The sequence below is a fragment of the Entelurus aequoreus genome, linkage group LG07, assembly GCF_033978785.1.
Source record: "Entelurus aequoreus isolate RoL-2023_Sb linkage group LG07, RoL_Eaeq_v1.1, whole genome shotgun sequence".
Taxonomy (NCBI): domain Eukaryota; kingdom Metazoa; phylum Chordata; class Actinopteri; order Syngnathiformes; family Syngnathidae; genus Entelurus; species Entelurus aequoreus.
Genome location: NC_084737.1, coordinates 4,711,675 through 4,726,853, shown reverse-complemented (window position 1 = coordinate 4,726,853; position 15,179 = coordinate 4,711,675). Strand labels below are relative to the sequence as shown.

At 36.3% G+C, this 15,179-nt stretch overlaps 2 protein-coding genes across 3 annotated transcripts in view; one reads left to right on the top strand and one right to left on the bottom strand.

Annotated features, from left to right (window-relative positions):
- Positions 1–15,179, bottom strand: part of plod1a (procollagen-lysine, 2-oxoglutarate 5-dioxygenase 1a) — a 51,062-nt gene that overhangs the window by 2,314 nt on the left and 33,569 nt on the right. The gene's annotated exons all lie outside the window — the stretch shown is intronic.
- Positions 7,399–11,476, top strand: LOC133653234 (uncharacterized). The gene is made up of 6 exons (XM_062052314.1): positions 7,399–8,028; positions 8,083–8,214; positions 9,326–9,497; positions 9,654–9,806; positions 11,245–11,362; positions 11,441–11,476. The coding sequence occupies exons 1-6, from the start codon at positions 7,662–7,664 to the stop codon at positions 11,474–11,476; spliced, it is 978 nt and encodes a 325-aa protein (XP_061908298.1). The 5' UTR covers positions 7,399–7,661.

Below are 15,179 nucleotides of genomic sequence, written 5' to 3'. Positions count from 1 at the left end.
TGAATACTTAGTACTACTACACTACTGTATTTAATGTTGTCATTATGGTGGTACTTAATGAATACTTAGGTCTACTACACTACTGTATTTAATGTTGTCATTATGGTGGTACTTAATGAATACTTAGGTCTACTACACTACTGTATTTAATGTTGTCATTATGGTGGTACTTAATGAATACTTAGGTCTACTACACTACTGTATTTAATGTTGTCATCATGGTGGTACTTAATGAATACTTAGGTCTACTACACTACTGTATTTAATGTTGTCATTATGGTGGTACTTAATGAATACTTAGATCTACTACACTACTGTATTTAATGTTGTCATTATGGTGGTACTTAATGAATACTTAGGTCTACTACACTACTGTATTTAATGTTGTCATTATGGTGGTACTTAATGAATACTTAGTACTACTACACTACTGTATTTAATGTTGTCATGATGGTGGTACTTAATGAATACTTAGGTCTACTACACTACTGTATTTAATGTTGTCATTATGGTGGTACTTAATGAATACTTAGTACTACTACACTACTGTATTTAATGTTGTCATTATGGTGGTACTTAATGAATACTTAGGTCTACTACACTACTGTATTTAATGTTGTCATTATGGTGGTACTTAATGAATACTTAGTACTACTACACTACTGTATTTAATGATGTCATCATGGTGGTACTTAATGAATACTTAGGTCTACTACACTACTGTATTTAATGTTGTCATCATGGTGGTACTTAATGAATACTTAGGTCTACTACACTACTGTATTTAATGTTGTCATTATGGTGGTACTTAATGAATACTTAGATCTACTACACTACTGTATTTAATGTTGTCATTATGGTGGTACTTAATGAATACTTAGGTCTACTACACTACTGTATTTAATGTTGTCATTATGGTGGTACTTAATGAATACTTAGTACTACTACACTACTGTATTTAATGTTGTCATTATGGTGGTACTTAATGAATACTTAGGTCTACTACACTACTGTATTTAATGTTGTCATTATGGTGGTACTTAATGAATACTTAGTACTACTACACTACTGTATTTAATGTTGTCATGATGGTGGTACTTAATGAATACTTAGGTCTACTACACTACTGTATTTAATGTTGTCATTATGGTGGTACTTAATGAATACTTAGTACTACTACACTACTGTATTTAATGTTGTCATTATGGTGGTACTTAATGAATACTTAGGTCTACTACACTACTGTATTTAATGTTGTCATTATGGTGGTACTTAATGAATACTTAGGTCTACTACACTACTGTATTTAATGATGTCATCATGGTGGTACTTAATGAATACTTAGTACTACTACACTACTGTATTTAATGTTGTCATTATGGTGGTACTTAATGAATACTTAGGTCTACTACACTACTGTATTTAATGTTGTCATTATGGTGGTACTTAATGAATACTTAGGTCTACTACACTACTGTATTTAATGTTGTCATTATGGTGGTACTTAATGAATACTTAGGTCTACTACACTACTGTATTTAATGTTGTCATCATGGTGGTACTTAATGAATACTTAGGTCTACTACACTACTGTATTTAATGTTGTCATTATGGTGGTACTTAATGAATACTTAGATCTACTACACTACTGTATTTAATGTTGTCATTATGGTGGTACTTAATGAATACTTAGGTCTACTACACTACTGTATTTAATGTTGTCATTATGGTGGTACTTAATGAATACTTAGTACTACTACACTACTGTATTTAATGTTGTCATGATGGTGGTACTTAATGAATACTTAGGTCTACTACACTACTGTATTTAATGTTGTCATTATGGTGGTACTTAATGAATACTTAGTACTACTACACTACTGTATTTAATGTTGTCATTATGGTGGTACTTAATGAATACTTAGGTCTACTACACTACTGTATTTAATGTTGTCATTATGGTGGTACTTAATGAATACTTAGTACTACTACACTACTGTATTTAATGATGTCATCATGGTGGTACTTAATGAATACTTAGGTCTACTACACTACTGTATTTAATGTTGTCATCATGGTGGTACTTAATGAATACTTAGGTCTACTACACTACTGTATTTAATGTTGTCATTATGGTGGTACTTAATGAATACTTAGTACTACTACACTACTGTATTTAATGTTGTCATTATGGTGGTACTTAATGAATACTTAGGTCTACTACACTACAGTATTTAATGTTGTCATCATGGTGGTACTTAATGAATACTTAGGTCTACTACACTACTGTATTTAATGTTGTCATGATGGTGGTACTTAATGAATACTTAGGTCTACTACACTACTGTATTTAATGTTGTCATTATGGTGGTACTTAATGAATACTTAGGTCTACTACACTACTGTATTTAATGTTGTCATCATGGTGGTACTTAATGAATACTTAGGTCTACTACACTACTGTATTTAATGTTGTCATGGTGGTACTTAATGACTACTTAGGTCTACTACACTACTGTATTTAATGTTGTCATGGTGGTACTTAATGAATACTTAGGTCTACTACACTACTGTATTTAATGTTGTCATTATGGTGGTACTTAATGAATACTTAGGTCTACTACACTACTGTATTTAATGTTGTCATTATGGTGGTACTTAATGAATACTTAGGTCTACTACACTACTGTATTTAATGTTGTCATTATGGTGGTACTTAATGAATACTTAGGTCTACTACACTACTGTATTTAATGTTGTCATTATGGTGGTACTTAATGAATACTTAGTACTACTACACTACTGTATTTAATGTTGTCATGATGGTGGTACTTAATGAATACTTAGGTCTACTACACTACTGTATTTAATGTTGTCATTATGGTGGTACTTAATGAATACTTAGTACTACTACACTACTGTATTTAATGTTGTCATTATGGTGGTACTTAATGAATACTTAGGTCTACTACACTACTGTATTTAATGTTGTCATTATGGTGGTACTTAATGAATACTTAGTACTACTACACTACTGTATTTAATGATGTCATCATGGTGGTACTTAATGAATACTTAGGTCTACTACACTACTGTATTTAATGTTGTCATTATGGTGGTACTTAATGAATACTTAGGTCTACTACACTACTGTATTTAATGTTGTCATTATGGTGGTACTTAATGAATACTTAGTACTACTACACTACTGTATTTAATGTTGTCATTATGGTGGTACTTAATGAATACTTAGGTCTACTACACTACTGTATTTAATGTTGTCATTATGGTGGTACTTAATGAATACTTAGGTCTACTACACTACTGTATTTAATGTTGTCATTATGGTGGTACTTAATGAATACTTAGGTCTACTACACTACTGTATTTAATGTTGTCATCATGGTGGTACTTAATGAATACTTAGGTCTACTACACTACTGTATTTAATGTTGTCATTATGGTGGTACTTAATGAATAGTTAGTACTACTACACTACTGTATTTAATGTTGTCATTATGGTGGTACTTAATGAATACTTAGTACTACTACACTACTGTATTTAATGTTGTCATTATGGTGGTACTTAATGAATACTTAGTACTACTACACTACTGTATTTAATGTTGTCATTATGGTGGTACTTAATGAATACTTAGTACTACTACACTACTGTATTTAATGTTGTCATTATGGTGGTACTTAATGAATACTTAGTACTACTACACTACTGTATTTAATGTTGTCATTATGGTGGTACTTAATGAATACTTAGTACTACTACACTACTGTATTTAATGATGTCATTATGGTGGTACTTGATGAATACTTAGTACTACTACACTACTGTATTTAATGTTGTCATTATGGTGGTACTTAATGAATACTTAGTACTACTACACTACTGTATTTAATGATGTCATTATGGTGGTACTTGATGAATACTTAGTACTACTACACTACTGTATTTAATGTTGTCATTATGGTGGTACTTAATGAATACTTAGGTCTACTACACTACTGTATTTAATGATGTCATTATGGTGGTACTTAATGAATACTTAGTACTACTACACTACTGTATTTAATGATGTCATTATGGTGGTACTTAATGAATACTTAGGTCTACTACACTACTGTATTTAATGATGTCATTATGGTGGTACTTAATGAATACTTAGTACTACTACACTACTGTATTTAATGTTGTCATGATGGTGGTACTTAATGAATACTTAGTACTACTACACTACTGTATTTAATGTTGTCATTATGGTGGTACTTAATGAATACTTGGTACTACTACACTACTGTATTTAATGTTGTCATCATGGTGGTACTTAATGAATACTTAGGTCTACTACACTACTGTATTTAATGTTGTCATTATGGTGGTACTTAATGAATACTTAGATCTACTACACTACTGTATTTAATGTTGTCATTATGGTGGTACTTAATGAATACTTAGGTCTACTACACTACTGTATTTAATGTTGTCATTATGGTGGTACTTAATGAATACTTAGTACTACTACACTACTGTATTTAATGTTGTCATGATGGTGGTACTTAATGAATACTTAGGTCTACTACACTACTGTATTTAATGTTGTCATTATGGTGGTACTTAATGAATACTTAGGTCTACTACACTACTGTATTTAATGTTGTCATTATGGTGGTACTTAATGAATACTTAGTACTACTACACTACTGTATTTAATGTTGTCATGATGGTGGTACTTAATGAATACTTAGGTCTACTACACTACTGTATTTAATGTTGTCATTATGGTGGTACTTAATGAATACTTAGTACTACTACACTACTGTATTTAATGTTGTCATTATGGTGGTACTTAATGAATACTTAGGTCTACTACACTACTGTATTTAATGTTGTCATTATGGTGGTACTTAATGAATACTTAGGTCTACTACACTACTGTATTTAATGATGTCATCATGGTGGTACTTAATGAATACTTAGTACTACTACACTACTGTATTTAATGTTGTCATTATGGTGGTACTTAATGAATACTTAGGTCTACTACACTACTGTATTTAATGTTGTCATTATGGTGGTACTTAATGAATACTTAGGTCTACTACACTACTGTATTTAATGTTGTCATTATGGTGGTACTTAATGAATACTTAGGTCTACTACACTACTGTATTTAATGTTGTCATTATGGTGGTACTTAATGAATACTTAGTACTACTACACTACTGTATTTAATGATGTCATCATGGTGGTACTTAATGAATACTTAGGTCTACTACACTACTGTATTTAATGTTGTCATCATGGTGGTACTTAATGAATACTTAGGTCTACTACACTACTGTATTTAATGTTGTCATTATGGTGGTACTTAATGAATACTTAGTACTACTACACTACTGTATTTAATGTTGTCATTATGGTGGTACTTAATGAATACTTAGGTCTACTACACTACTGTATTTAATGTTGTCATTATGGTGGTACTTAATGAATACTTAGGTCTACTACACTACTGTATTTAATGTTGTCATTATGGTGGTACTTAATGAATACTTAGGTCTACTACACTACTGTATTTAATGTTGTCATTATGGTGGTACTTAATGAATACTTAGGTCTACTACACTACTGTATTTAATGTTGTCATTATGGTGGTACTTAATGAATACTTAGTACTACTACACTACTGTATTTAATGTTGTCATGATGGTGGTACTTAATGAATACTTAGGTCTACTACACTACTGTATTTAATGTTGTCATTATGGTGGTACTTAATGAATACTTAGTACTACTACACTACTGTATTTAATGTTGTCATTATGGTGGTACTTAATGAATACTTAGGTCTACTACACTACTGTATTTAATGTTGTCATTATGGTGGTACTTAATGAATACTTAGTACTACTACACTACTGTATTTAATGATGTCATCATGGTGGTACTTAATGAATACTTAGGTCTACTACACTACTGTATTTAATGTTGTCATTATGGTGGTACTTAATGAATACTTAGGTCTACTACACTACTGTATTTAATGTTGTCATTATGGTGGTACTTAATGAATACTTAGTACTACTACACTACTGTATTTAATGTTGTCATTATGGTGGTACTTAATGAATACTTAGGTCTACTACACTACTGTATTTAATGTTGTCATTATGGTGGTACTTAATGAATACTTAGGTCTACTACACTACTGTATTTAATGTTGTCATTATGGTGGTACTTAATGAATACTTAGGTCTACTACACTACTGTATTTAATGTTGTCATCATGGTGGTACTTAATGAATACTTAGGTCTACTACACTACTGTATTTAATGTTGTCATTATGGTGGTACTTAATGAATAGTTAGTACTACTACACTACTGTATTTAATGTTGTCATTATGGTGGTACTTAATGAATACTTAGTACTACTACACTACTGTATTTAATGTTGTCATTATGGTGGTACTTAATGAATACTTAGTACTACTACACTACTGTATTTAATGTTGTCATTATGGTGGTACTTAATGAATACTTAGTACTACTACACTACTGTATTTAATGTTGTCATTATGGTGGTACTTAATGAATACTTAGTACTACTACACTACTGTATTTAATGTTGTCATTATGGTGGTACTTAATGAATACTTAGTACTACTACACTACTGTATTTAATGATGTCATTATGGTGGTACTTGATGAATACTTAGTACTACTACACTACTGTATTTAATGTTGTCATTATGGTGGTACTTAATGAATACTTAGTACTACTACACTACTGTATTTAATGATGTCATTATGGTGGTACTTGATGAATACTTAGTACTACTACACTACTGTATTTAATGTTGTCATTATGGTGGTACTTAATGAATACTTAGGTCTACTACACTACTGTATTTAATGATGTCATTATGGTGGTACTTAATGAATACTTAGTACTACTACACTACTGTATTTAATGATGTCATTATGGTGGTACTTAATGAATACTTAGGTCTACTACACTACTGTATTTAATGATGTCATTATGGTGGTACTTAATGAATACTTAGGTCTACTACACTACTGTATTTAATGTTGTCATGATGGTGGTACTTAATGAATACTTAGTACTACTACACTACTGTATTTAATGTTGTCATTATGGTGGTACTTAATGAATACTTGGTACTACTACACTACTGTACTAAGAGAGGCAAGTATATTGTGAGGTGTTTAAAGGAGTTTTAGGAAGCACTGCCTGCATTCGACTATTGTTCAATATATTTAATGAAATAAAAGGCCAACATTTGTTGTAACTTGAAGTTGTAAGTGAAAATAAATGCTTTTAATCCCAACTGAGTTTATAGATTCCAACTCGCCTCCTTTTTAGTGCCTGTGGTCAAGGCTCATATCGTTCAGTTTCGCTCCCACACCAACGGCACAACATCATTTTTACTTCATAAAATAGATTTACTGGTAGTAAGTAAGATACCAAAAGTTCGGAAATTGACACCTAGCCCATTTTGTGTAATCGGTGTTGAAAGCCGGTACTATTTTTCAGTGAGGCGCAGTGATATCTAGTGGGGAGTGGCGCGGTTTTGGTCACATGGACCAATCAGGTAGCAGCTTTATTCTAACAACATACCTGCTATGGCGACGACAACATCCGAGAGTGAAGAGGAACGAAAGACCTCAAAAGTTAGAAAAAAAGTGCGTAAAGAGGAAAATAAAAGATGCTATATGCATCTTTCATCTGTGAACAATGAGGACGTCCAGCACTTCACTCGGACACGGTGGGACACATACAGAAACTATTTAAAACAGTGGCTTTGTCTGCAAGACCAGAACAAGCATCTGGCAGAAATCTATAAACATTGCTCGGATGTAGATTTTGACGCTATTCCTGACGACGCTGGGTTTCACGCAACATGCTACCGACGTTTTACAGATAAATCTGCATTGTTTTATGCCGAGAAAAGGACCGCACGGGCGGTGGGAGAACCATCTGCAGCCGCAGGTCAGTCAGCAGGCACGTCTGAAACTCCCCGAAAGAAACTTCGATCTCGTTCAGGTTTGCCCGTTGCTTCTGCCGGCCCCGTCCTGCCAGCCATCTGTATAATTTGTCAAAAAGTGGAAAAGTACACTCGTGTGGGAGGAAAACGCCAGAGGGATCAACTCACACAAGCAGAAACCGTGTCGGCAGGTATGTGACACACACACACACACACACACACACACACACACACACACACACACACACACACACACACACACACACACACACACACACACACACACACACACACACACACACACACACACACACACGTGTGTGAATCTATAGTAATAATGTTACAGTACATAGCGTAGGATTGAAAGAATGTGTTGTTACTTTGTAATAACCAAATGGACCATTTATACACTGTCAGAGTTAAGGGGAGACCTTGGAATTTAAAAGTTTGAGAACCACTGGCCTAGAAAAGGAAGCCCCACCCATCCCCCCATATACCTTCACACCACAGCCCCAATCTCTCTCTCCCCCCCCCACACACACACACACACACACACACACACACCCCTGGACTGATTTACACATCACAACCCCCACCCCTCCCCCCGCACACCTTCACACCTCACCCCTCATCCCTGAACTGACTGAACTGTGACCACTACCCACATCCCTGCTGTGACTTCATGTCACCTCCACTGCTGCTACAATAATTGAAGAATGCATAGTGCACTTTATACATCATCATTGTCATATCATCCATTATCATCTTCACTGTGAACTGAATGTGCAATACTGCTTCTGTCTACTCATGCCCACTATAGATCTGTTGTAAGATCCACACTTTAATTTACTTTATCTTATTTCTTTATTTTTGTTTCTTATTTTATTTTATTATATTTATTAGTATTAAACATCCTTAGCATTTACATTTTTAGTAAGTTTATTGTAAGTGTGCAATATAGTTTAAGTTTATTCTTGTTTAATTGTTATATTCTGTGATTCTTTATTTAGCTTAAGTTTATATTTATATTTATATTTTGTGAATTTGCAAGGGGGACCAGCAAAATAAGCTTTTCATTGTGCAGTGTGACTGTCTGTTTATCTGTGCATATGACAATAGATATCTTGAATCTTGGAATGTTTAGCTGGGAGTTCAGCAGCTCACATCACAGAGTCGTAAATCACAGGGTCATAAATACCTCTCCAACCCCCCACTCAAGACACACACACACACACACACTTTTTTACTTGTAAATCTCTGATTTTGCCAATAAAGCTTATTCTAATTATTTTTCTTTTAAAGGCCAGTTGCTGAAGGCAGCTGAGATTAAGAAAGATGCTGCCATTCTTCTGCACATCAACGACAAAGACTGTGTTGCTATAGAGGTCCGGTACCATAGGACCTGTTACAGACAGTACACCAGGTTCTTGTCACTGTCTACAGCAACGCACACTGCAACCAGAGATGAACAAATGTGAGTAATTACACTGTACTGTCATTTTGCTCACATTTAAAAAGTAAAAAAAATTTCAACAACATGCAGCTTATATTTAGTTTTGCTTAAGATACAGCTTTGAAAGCATGACTCTTTGCACATGTTAAGTGTGTGTGTGTGTGTGTGTGTTTTCAGACAACCCTTTGCTGACAGCTACAACCTCTTCTGTGACCAAGTGATCCGTCAAAGGATTATAATTGACAAAGAGGTGCTGAGAATGGACAAGCTAAGGAAGTTGTTCGTGGACACCGTTAAGAAGCACGAAGATCTTGATGCTTCAGGCTACAGGTAACTGAAACAAAAATAATAAAATATTCATACTGAAAAGTTTATTATTTATAGATTTAGTCTCTCCCCATAAAGCAGGGGTGTCAAAGTCAAATGGACGGAGGGCCAAATAAAAAATTTAGCTACAAGCCGAGGGCCGGACTGTTCGAATGTTCATTGAAAAATTTTTAAATGACGCATATAGTCTAGTGAACCTAATTGAACCTACTGAAAACCTAACAAATATATTCCAATATGATCAGATAAATAAAGCAATATTTTCTTATGGCTCTGTCAGTAATCTTTAATTTTCAACAGACACAAAAGACAAATTTCCTTTATATAAAAATCCCCATAACATGAACATTAAATGAAAGAAACCGGTATTCAAGGCACCATCAGTAGCCTATATTTTCTATTTTAGCAAAAGTGGGCTAAATTTACTTCAAAGAAAAAAACAATAATAGCAATTTTCTATCATCCACTCAACTGAAATATTTTTAAAATATAATTAAATTGAAATACAATAAAATAAAGTGCAAAAATCTATAAATCAAAAACAACACTTTGTTTAAGGAGAAGTAACATGCAGTGAAAACAAATATTAAACTTTAACTTTTAAACTTGAATTGAGTAAAAACTCTAAATATGTGATTGCACAGTAATGTTCACATTAAACCCCCCTCCTCCCTCCGTGGGAGGGAGGCGAGTTGGGTGCCCGAAACCCCCCGCCCCTTGGCGCGCGTGGCACGGCGGGCTCCGCGACCCGACGGCTGGCCCTCGTGGCTTGACGGCGGGCGCGTCCCGACGGGCCGCGCGTAGGGGTCAAACGCAGAAGTCTCAGGGCCTCGTGGTGAGGGGGTGGCCTGCGGGTTTCGGCCCGCTTGACCCCCCCGCTCCGCTTGGCGCGCGCGGCACATGACGGGTTCCGCCACCGACGCTCGGGCTGCAGCCCGACGGTGGTGCGGGCCCGGCGGTGACGCGCGGTTTGGGGAAACAAAGCAGAAGTCTCAGGGCCTCGGGGCCGGGTTTCGGCCCGCCCCCTTGGCGCGCGTGGCACGGCGGGCTCCGCGACTGACGGCCGGGCTGCAGCCCTTCGGCCGGCAGGCGCGTCCCGGCGGGCCGCTCGCCCCCTTTCGGAACCTTGGACCGGCATCCGCTTGGTGCGTGTAAAAGATCTGCGGTCTGCGGGCCGGTTCTAATAATAAATCAAGATCATCCCAAGGGCCGTAAAAAACCTTCTCGCGGGCCGGATATGGCCCGCGGGCCTTGACTCTGACATATGTGCCATAAAGGCTATGAGAGTATGTTTAAAGTAATTTGATTATCATTGATGTGTGTGTGTGTGTGTGTGTGTGTGTGTGTGTGTGTGTGTGTGTGTGTGTGTGTGTGTGTGTGTGTCTGTGTCTGTGTGTCTGTGTGTAATGTGCTCATATTTCCCTTTAACTTTATGTTTCAGGAGGGATAAACTGAAAAGAAGGTTGGTCCGTGATTTCCCCCAGCTGGTTTTCCACTGCCCTCCCCAGCGCAACGTCTCTGAAATGGTTTTTGTTGAGACATTATCGTTAGCAGACAGGGTACCTCTGCCATCAGGCACATCACCATCACGCACCATGTCACCATGTAAAATTTGCCACTTTTGTTTCTTTATCAAGATGTTTGATTATCGAGATGCCACACTGCCATTTTAACGGTAAAGCTTAAATAATGTCTGTATTACCTTTTTTTTCAAATTTGTTTTGGTCTTTTGTGTGTGTTTGTGTGTGTGTGTGTGTGTGGGGGGGGGGGGGTATAAATGACACATGCTGTGAAACAATTTGCTACTTTAATAAATATTTATCATATTTTATACCAATTTGGGCCTTTACTGCATCTATTTTAATCTTGTCCATTTTTGCCTTATTCCAGTTTTGGGGTGCATGGTAATATTTTGCTAGATTTTAAGCCACTTTTGGCCACGGTGTGTTACTTCTTTTGTACCTTTGATTACATAGAAGGTTGTGACATTTTTTTAATGTATGATACATAAGCTTTTAGCTAAATTTAATAAGTGTGTGCTTCATTGTGCTGGGGCAAATCACTTCAGTTGAATCGTTTTTTAAGAAATTTGCTACATTTCATGATCTAAATTCACATATGAGTATACTAAGGCACCAATATTTGTTTCAGATGTTAGGTATATGTATTTATGATATTTGAGAAAGATTTTGTGTTGCCAAAATGAATAAGACATATTTTACAAGCCAAAACTGCAGCACAAGATTTTCGTTTTTTGTGATTTACCTCTATATACATTTCTGGCTTGTGACAAAATTTGGCTAGGTATCATGTTCTGAACTTTTAACCCAAAGTCCAGAAGGGTATTATCTATGCAAAAATGCATTGAACAAGTTGTGCTTAGACGTGGGAGCGAAATTCATTTTCTAGGCACTTTTTCTCATGTCAGCTCACCGTCTATTTGTGTCACTCTCCCGGTTGACTCGACCGTCCATTTGCGCATGCGCCTTGTAACTTCCGGCCAAAAGTGCACTAACAAGAGCACTTCCGGCATCATCTTGTAACCAAGCTTCCTTACTTCCGGTTGTAGGACCACAGAAATGTCACTGGATGATTAAAAATGGCAGTTTCAAATTTGAATAATGAAGTTGTCGACTACTTGGGGTAATTAGTAGATAGTTTGGCAAAACGCCTTCATTTTGGAAAAAAAAAAAAACGTCGTCGAGAACGGAAGTGGCTGACTTCTGTCGCGCATGCGCAAACAGGCAGTCTTGATACACATGACGGTCCCTCCTGCTCGATCTTCTTAAGTTGACAAAAAAGTGCGAAGCTGAAAAGTTTGTCCAGGTGAGGTTAATACGTCTTCTAATCATATTTACACCAAATGTGTACTTAAGGCAGAGATGAATTATTCGTGTCCAATTGTTTATTCGCGCTGTTCATTTGATTGATTCGGTGTACCACGTGACTCGCAGCGCTTACTGTCACGAACGCGCCCGAGTGTTGCCGAGCGGAGCCGAAGCATGTAGTAGTAGCAGCAGTGCATTTACAATGTAGTAGTAGCAGCAGAGGTTAGTTAGTTTGGATCTTTATTACGGAAGCTTTTTCCCCCCTGATTGTTGGCGTTTCAATTTGGTGACCTGAATTTTTTTTTCATTGAATACAAAATTGTGGGCAAAAACGTGTGTTTAAAAATGCAGTCAGTTAAAATAGTGTAAAACAAATTCAGAGCCAAAATATGTATTGCTTCAAAAGTCAAGCATTAAATGTAGCAATGAATATTTCTTCTTTTGCACTGAATGTTAAAACACTGTCTGTTTTTCAACAAATACATTTTTTAAACCCACAAATTTTGTTCACACAATTTTCTTCCATGAAATTGTCAGCATAATTTCATGTAAAAACAATTCAGCTCAAAAAATGAAGTGACATCAATTCAATGCCAAAGGAAAGCAGGACTAGATAGTTTGAAGGGACCAGGAAAGCAGGACTAGATAGTTTGAAGGGACCAGGAAAGCAGGACTAGATAGTTTGAAGGGACCAGGAAAGCAGGACTAGATAGTTTGAAGGGACCAGGAAAGCAGGACTAGATAGTTTGAAGGGACCAGGAAAGCAGGACTAGATAGTTTGAAGGGACCAGGAAAGCAGGACTAGATAGTTTGAAGGGACCAGGAAAGCAGGACTAGATAGTTTGAAGGGACCAGGAAAGCAGGACTAGATAGTTTGAAGGGACCAGGAAAGCAGGACTAGATAGTTTGAAGGGACCAGGAAAGCAGGACTAGATAGTTTGAAGAGACCAGGAAAGCAGGACTAGATAGTTTGAAGGGACCAGGAAAGCAGGACTAGATAGTTTGAAGAGACCAGGAAAGCAGGACTAGATAGTTTGAAGGGACCAGGAAAGCAGGACTAGATAGTTTGAAGGGACCAGGAAAGCAGGACTAGATAGTTTGAAGAGACCAGGAAAGCAGGACTAGATAGTTTGAAGAGACCAGGAAAGCAGGACTAGATAGTTTGAAGAGACCAGGAAAGCAGGACTAGATAGTTTGAAGGGACCAGGAAAGCAGGACTAGATAGTTTGAAGAGACCAGGAAAGCAGGACTAGATAGTTTGAAGAGACCAGGAAAGCAGGACTAGATAGTTTGAAGGGACCAGGAAAGCAGGACTAGAAGACAGTGAGGTTGACAGCTCGGTATATCTTCTCATGAAAAACAAATACTGTATAATTGATTTATTTGAATTTCAAGTCCCAAAAAGCCAGATCAAAAAACTTGTTTTTCATTTCATATTTCATATAACAAAAGTGAAAATGACCATTTTGCAGAAATGTCAAGTGATTGGCGTGTGTGTGGTTTTGTGTTGGCCTCCAAAGGTCTATATGATTATAGATCAGCATCTTTCTATAAATCAACACAAGGCGCTCTGGTCTTTCAAAGTCAACTTCTGCTTTGTCGTTTGTGCTGACTGCTAAATTACATTTTTGTTGTATGAAATATGAAATCAAAATTACATTTTTTTCGATGTGGTCATTGCTCGTTGAAACGCTCTGTTTCTCAATTTTGAAAGTCAAATAAAACTATTGTTTTTTAATTCCTATTCATGAAAATACAATTGAATGACCTGGACAGTTATGAGTTGAACATGTATTGATCAATTATTAGCACAGAGGTGCATCTTTAATAATGTGTCAAATAGAAGGCTACTTGCATGGTAGTGACATCACAAAAGGAATGTGTAGCGTCACATCAGCGTCACAAATTGTCAATTAGCAGAAAGCAAAAATCATGTTGAGGGAAACTAGATGGATGCAACAAGAAAAATAAAGCTCTTGGCTTTTAGATTCCTTCTTTAAAAAGACGGGCCATGCAAAAGGGGACAAAGTTACACATGTGGAATTGACAACAAGTGAAATGAAAAGGTGTGAAACACCAGAAATGTGATGAACATGCCGGTCTTAGTGCTGACCCACTTTTAATGATCAACTCTCTATACTTGGCACTCAGCAACAAAGGGTTGGAGTTGGGGGTTAAATCACCAAAATGATTCCCGGGCGCGGCGCCGCTGCTGCCCACTGCTCCCCAAGGGGATGGGACAAATGCAGAGGACAAATTTCACCACATCTAGTGTGTGTGTGACAATCATTGCTACTTTAATCTTTAATCTTAATCTTTATTGCTCTTTTTCTGTCTATTTTGGAGGTTCATTTGTGCCACTGAATTTATTGCAGTTGAATTTTGTGATCTGAATTGACGATGCTGACAGTTTAATTGAATACAAATGGGTGAGAAAAATGAGCCAGTTTAAAAATTCAGTTTGTTAAAATACATTGTTTAAAAATTCGCTGCCTAAACAAAAATCGGTCTATAAAAATTCAGTGTAAAAAAATTCACTGCGGAAATA